This window comes from Pollicipes pollicipes, unplaced genomic scaffold (genome assembly GCF_011947565.3).
Source record: "Pollicipes pollicipes isolate AB1234 unplaced genomic scaffold, Ppol_2.1 Scaffold_3087;HRSCAF=3621_pilon_pilon_pilon, whole genome shotgun sequence".
Classification (NCBI taxonomy): domain Eukaryota; kingdom Metazoa; phylum Arthropoda; class Thecostraca; order Pollicipedomorpha; family Pollicipedidae; genus Pollicipes; species Pollicipes pollicipes.
Window position 1 is genome coordinate 29,543,920 of NW_023596225.1, and position 5,950 is coordinate 29,549,869.

The 5,950-nt window shown below is 56.8% G+C and overlaps 1 protein-coding gene across 1 annotated transcript; it reads left to right on the plus strand.

Annotated features, from left to right (window-relative positions):
- The first annotated feature begins 1,281 nt into the window (after nucleotides 1-1,281).
- On the plus strand, nucleotides 1,282-3,591 carry LOC119090667 (venom carboxylesterase-6). The gene has a single exon (XM_037213516.1). It carries the CDS (start codon nucleotides 1,295-1,297, stop codon nucleotides 2,984-2,986), a length of 1,692 nt encoding a protein of 563 aa, XP_037069411.1. The 5' UTR covers nucleotides 1,282-1,294; the 3' UTR covers nucleotides 2,987-3,591.
- Nucleotides 3,592-5,950: the final 2,359 nt, after the last annotated feature.

A 5,950-nucleotide genomic window follows, 5' to 3' on the forward strand; every position in this document is an offset into this window, starting at 1 on the left:
GTGTTGTTCGCTTATGCAAAATTACAGCTTATCTGGCCAATGATTACGGTTTCGATAAAGCATTCCAACGATAACCACGCTTGGAGGTCCCAGAGTTCGCATACACCTTCTAGATCTGCACCGTCACGGTTTATGGCGCAGTCTTTAGCGAAGCCAAGCGTCATTCGGTTAGATGCGCTCAGGCTGGCAAAAGCGGCTGCGGCATGAACTGGATCAATTTGATCCAGGAGAAGGTGAACACGTAACACACTGTCGCTGCGTTGATCCTCCTCTGCATCGTCATTAACCAAAGAAAATTTTCAGCTCATGTCGCACGCTGAAACCGTATTCAGCTGTGGCTCAACCGGCGGACAGCGTTATAAGAGGACGACGAAACTTGACGGACTTCAGGGATGGTTTCTCGTGCGTTGTGCCTCACATTGTGTAGAACGGACAAGGGGGAGAGATGTAAATAAGGCCATCAGTGGCTATATTTGCCTCCTTGGCAAATGGGAAGAGTCTGTTCCCCTTACTCCTCTGGTAGCGTTGCTCCTGGGCATCTCCGCGGGGTGCGTGTGTAACTTCTGCGGGACATGGATCCACACCTGACAACGGCCTCGAGGTACGTCACAACATTTGGGGATACCGCACCCGCTCTCAGTTCAACACCGGGCGCCCGGCAGATGCTGGCAGCGGCGTAGCCAGGCACCATTTTGGGGATACCGCGCCCGCAGGCGGTTCAACACCGGGCGCCCCGGCAGATGCTGGCAGCGGCGTAGCCAGGCACCATTTTGGGGATACCGCGCCCGCAGGCGGTTCAACACCGGGCGCCCTGGCATATGCTGGCAGTGGCGTAGCCAGGCACCATTTGGGGGATACCGCGCCCGCAGCCGGTTCAACACCGGGCGCCCGGCAGATGCTGGCAGTGGCGTAGCAAGGCGACATTTTGGGGTCATCGCTCCACCTCTTGGAGGTGGGGCCCCCCTGTGACTGAATCAAACTGTTTAAGTCGTCCGACCCGAAGGAATTCTCTAACGTAAAACGGGCCCACGAGGTATCAAAATGGGACGCTGATGCTTCAAAGGTCCTTCAAATCTCCCCTCCCAAAACAGGGCGAACAAAATAGGACCCTTTACCGAAAGAATTCATGAGGTCCCGACTTGGGCCCGAGCAAAATTCTGGCTGCGCCCCTCGATGCCGGTGTACGCCAACCGCAAGTCACCACTCGTTATCTGGCGACGGGCTCGAGTGCCCACGCGCCCGCCCGCCCGGCGTGCGACCTTCACTCAGTCGTCGGACGAAGCTCGCCGGGACCATGCGTGCGCTGCTCGTGCTCGGGTGGCTGGCTCTGGCGCTGGCCGAGCGGCCGCTGGTGCAGCTCGGGGACGGCACGCTGCGTGGAGTCACACTCCGCTCGTTCGAGGGGCGCCAGTACGCCGCCTTCAAGGGAATCCCGTATGCCCGACCACCGGTGGATGACCTGCGCTTCCGGCCGCCGCGCGCTCACCCCGGCTGGTCGGGGGTGCGCGACGCCGCCCGGCACGGCCCCATCTGCCTGCAGTACAACATGATGGACAGCAACGTCATGGAGGGTCAGGAGGACTGCCTGTTCGTCAACGTGTACTCGCCCCGGCTGCCAGCCGGTGACGGTGAGCCCCGTCTGCCCGTCATGGTGTGGATCCACGGCGGAGCCTTTATCAGCGGCTCCGGCGACGCAGATCTCCACGGCGTCGACTTCCTGATGGACGAGGATGTCGTGGTCGTCACGTTTAACTACCGACTCAACGTGTTCGGCTTCTTCACCACTGATGACGCTGTGGCGCCGGGCAACGTGGGTCTGCTGGACCAGGTGCTGGCGCTGCAGTGGGTGCACAGCAACATCGCACGCTTCGGCGGCGACCCGCAGCTGGTGACGGTGTTCGGCGAGTCGGCCGGCGGCGCCAGCGTCTCGCTGCAGGTGATCAGCCCGCTATCCGCCGGCCTCTTCCACCGGGCCGTCAGCCAGTCGGGTGGCGCCTCGGCCTTCTGGGCGCTGGGCGACCGTCAACGGCCCCTGGCGCTGCACTTCGCTGCTGAGCTCGGCTGTCCCTCCGAGGAGAGCCGGGCCGTGCTGGAGTGCGTGCGTCGCGCGCCGGCGGCCGACATCATGCGCGTGCTGGGCGCGCTCGGTCCATACAGCTCAGTGGTGAACGGCATGTGGACCCAGTTCCGCCCTCGAGTCGACCAGGAGTCCACGTCGCCGTTCCTGCCGGAAGAGCCGAACGTGCTGCTCCAGCGGGGCGAGTTCAGCCGCGTGCCCTGGATGATGGGCTGCACACAGGATGAAGGTGCGACCGTTGCTGGCGCCTTATTCCCAGACCCGGACTTGCTTACGCGAGCCCAGGCAATGGACCCGCAAGTCTGGGCATCGGAGGTTCTCCCTCGTGGCGGCGGTATTCCAGACAAGACAGCAAAGTCGCTCGATATCGCCGCTAAGATCCAAGACTTTTACCAGAGCCGTGGCAATGCAGCTCTCATGGATTACCTCAGCGAGCGCTACTTTACTCTGACCCTGTCGGTCGAGTCCGAGCTGGCGTCGCAGTACGTTCCCGTGTACAAGTACGTGCTGGACCACGTGGGGCCTGGCCAGCTGCGCTTCGCCGACCTGCTGCAGATGCCGCTCCCGCCATTGCCCGTCGTGGGGCACGCTGACGACCTGCCCTACCTGTTCCACGGCGAGCGGCAGTCGCTGCCGGAGCGTGGCTCGCCAGAGTACGCCATGATCCGGCTGCTGGTCAGCCTGTGGACGAGCTTCGCGCGGCGCGGCTACCCCGCCACGGACGTGGTGGCCGCGCCCGCCTGGCCCATCTTCACAGAGCAGAGCCAGCGCCACCTGCGGCTGAACGCGGCGCCGTCGCTCGGCGCCCGCGCCTTCGAGGAGCGCGTCCGCTTCTGGAGGAGCCTGCCGCTGGCCGAGTCCTGGAACGCGCACGAGCGATCGTCCAGTCGACGGCGCGACGAGCTCTGACCGTGGCTGCGGTTGGGTCTTAGTGGTTTTGCGAATATGCGGCCACCTGTGCAGCTGCCCCACTGGGCTGTCATCCCACAACACCCCTAAGGCTGCTCCCCCTGCTGTCGTGCAACGGGTCGGATGCGCCGAGCTTTAGGTCCAATATCGAGTTCTGCCGCAGGTTAGGCCACAAGGCGTCCGCCCAGCCCCTCAACTAATAAATTGCGGCTGAAAGTGACGCCGTTAGACGTGATTTGACCGATAAATAATACGTTGAAGCCAAACAATATGCTCCATCATGCTCTTTCGTCTGAAAATGGTACCGCGTGCGTGTTTTCCATGCTATAATGCGTTGCGCGACTTACCACTGAAACATCTTCTGTAATTTCATTTCGTGTAGACGTGTTATTGATATTGAATCAGGTATAGTTGCACTGCTCTTCATAAACATTTACTGGCAGACATGCTTAAGGAAACCATTTTGGTGAAATGGAGGCCGATCCCAATTCTTTGGGTCAGCTTCATGGGTGCTGGCCATCCTAAGTGTATGAGCAGATTTCTGTTAGTAGTTAACCAATCTTCAAACTAATGTCAGCGAATGAATAAACATAGTAGTGTATGCATGCCTCATGCTTTCCACCTCTTGCGCTATCCGTCCGGCGGCGATTTACTTACCTTAATCGATAAATCGATAACTTAGATCATTACCTCCGAACTTACATGTTTCAGTCAACGTCAGGAGCAGAGCAGACACGGTCATGACTGACACAAGTAGCATATATATATATATATATATATATATATATATATATATATATATATATATATATATATATATATATAGGTGGATAGATAGATAGATAGACACATAGATAGATAGATAGATAGATAGATAGATAGATAGATAGATAGATAGATAGATAGATAGATAGATAGATAGATAGATGGATGAGAGATAGATAGATCGGCTGAAATGGTGTATCACAAAGGAATGATTTGAGATTGCTGAATGTGGATTTGTGACCAAACACTGATCTGGCTTGGGTCGAGGATATTCGCATTTGTACATGTACTCATCAGTCGGACGCAGTACTTCGAAATTGTCTACCGCAACCCACTTGCTAGGACAAAACTGCTTGTAAGATCTCAAAAATACCGCACCACCGGACGTTCAAGGCCAAGAAGCCGAGTGCAAACGGTAACACGCAATCTGCAGAAGTTACACACCGGCCTCGGATTAACTTTAAAGGCCTCTCACGCGAAACAGTTCGCTCCGCCCAGCTGATCGTTGTGCGACCAGCCGACCGGTCAGCGGGGTCACGTGCCCCCAAACGCACAGCTTCGCGTTCCGCTAAACGGTTCGGGCTCTTCTGGTAGCGGACAGGAGGGGCGCTGAGCCAACGAGGCTTTACACGATGCAATATGGCCATGGGCGAGCGCCTGCTGGGTACCGGTGTGGGTTGCGATCATGCTGCAGCTGACTTCTTGCATGAATTATCCTTATTGTCTTAACCCCTCTTTACGACGCATCCTTGGTCTTGCCGTTCTGCGACAGCATGAGCAGGCCGGCTGGCTCTGGAGCCGCCGACGCTCGGCTGACCTTGGGAGGACACTGACTCAGCAACGCGGAGACCCATCGCCCTCACCACGTACCGGCGCCGGCTGTCATTGCCTCCTGGCCTTGACTCGTGCGCTCTGCCAACGGTGGCAGAGTCGGGCGAGATCCTCCGGCGTTAATTGGTTGCCATGCCGGCACCTGGCGGCGTTCCTCGGCACTTCCCCGACGGTGGCGCCGTCTGGCGGCGCACTCCGATGACGGTTGGTATGCTGCGGCATTTTCTCAGTTCAAGTGATGACGTTTTTCCTGATTCGTAATGAATTTTGCATGTTGCATGCTGTCGTGGGTCTTCTCCTTGCGCTATAAATACTCTGCACACTTTTAGTCGGAGGTGGGCCCATTGAAAGTTGAGCACCGCCTGTTGGCTGCCCCCCCCCCCCCCCCCCCAACCTCCGATGTTTTGATCGTGTTGGCGAGCAAACGGGCCGTCGCTGCAGGCGCGGCAGCGGCGTCTCCACGATTGTGTGAGCGGCCCCTCTGCGGATTGGTCCCCACCATCTGGAGCCCATATGTGAGCCTCTATGGGGACACGTGGGCGGGGACGCGCGGTCCCTGCCGAGCAGTCCACGTTCAGGCTCCGACGGTGCGGCTCGACGCGAGCCGCGTCAAAGTTTACGGCGACGACGACGACGACGACGACTTCGGAGTGTGCGACGCCGCCCCTCCAACCCCTCTTGCATTTGCCTTGCAACTCTTTGGCTAATAGAGACTCTTCCTTTTCAACGTCTGTTTTCGAATCAAATCGATGGTCCTCCGGAATACTAACGAACTCTTTCGCACGAACAGGCTGGAACATTACAAAACAAAACCAAAAACAGGTAACAAATGACGATAACACAGACTATCTTCTTTGATCTTTCTGCGTAGTGGCGTCTTGTACAAAACTCACGTAAAAGAGTCATGGCTGCTCACACCAACAAATACAAATCGTAACAGCTGAGCAGATAAGCGATGCATTTTACTTCACATATCAAGTGCCATGAGACACGCAATGGTTTGCGAGAATGAAATGAAAAGCTTTAGAATGTGGGTACGGCCTAAATCCTTCATGGCTAACCCCGTCCCTGCCCTCCACGACCAAAATGTGTGCCCCTCCCACGACCGCCATAGAAGAGTGCCGTCGGCGCGTTAAGGTGGTTTCTAAAGGGGAGCGTTCACTTGCTGATCAGAAGAGACGCGCGCGTCCAGTGCCTGTTCCCTGGATCCACCCCTGCACGACTTCTATGCTGCTTAAATCAAAGGCTTTAAAATATTATGCAGACTTCAAACACATATTCCCTGTAATCAAAATGAAGTGGGTTAAATCCGGTGAGAACTAAAAAAGGCGGGTAGGTTGTCAGGCCTTTCCTTCGGTTCCATTTATT

Bases quoted from the DNA above. Each gene is read 5' to 3' on its own strand.
- LOC119090667 (XM_037213516.1), top strand. From the start codon at position 1,295: ATGCGTGCGCTGCTCGTGCTCGGGTGGCTGGCTCTGGCGCTGGCCGAG.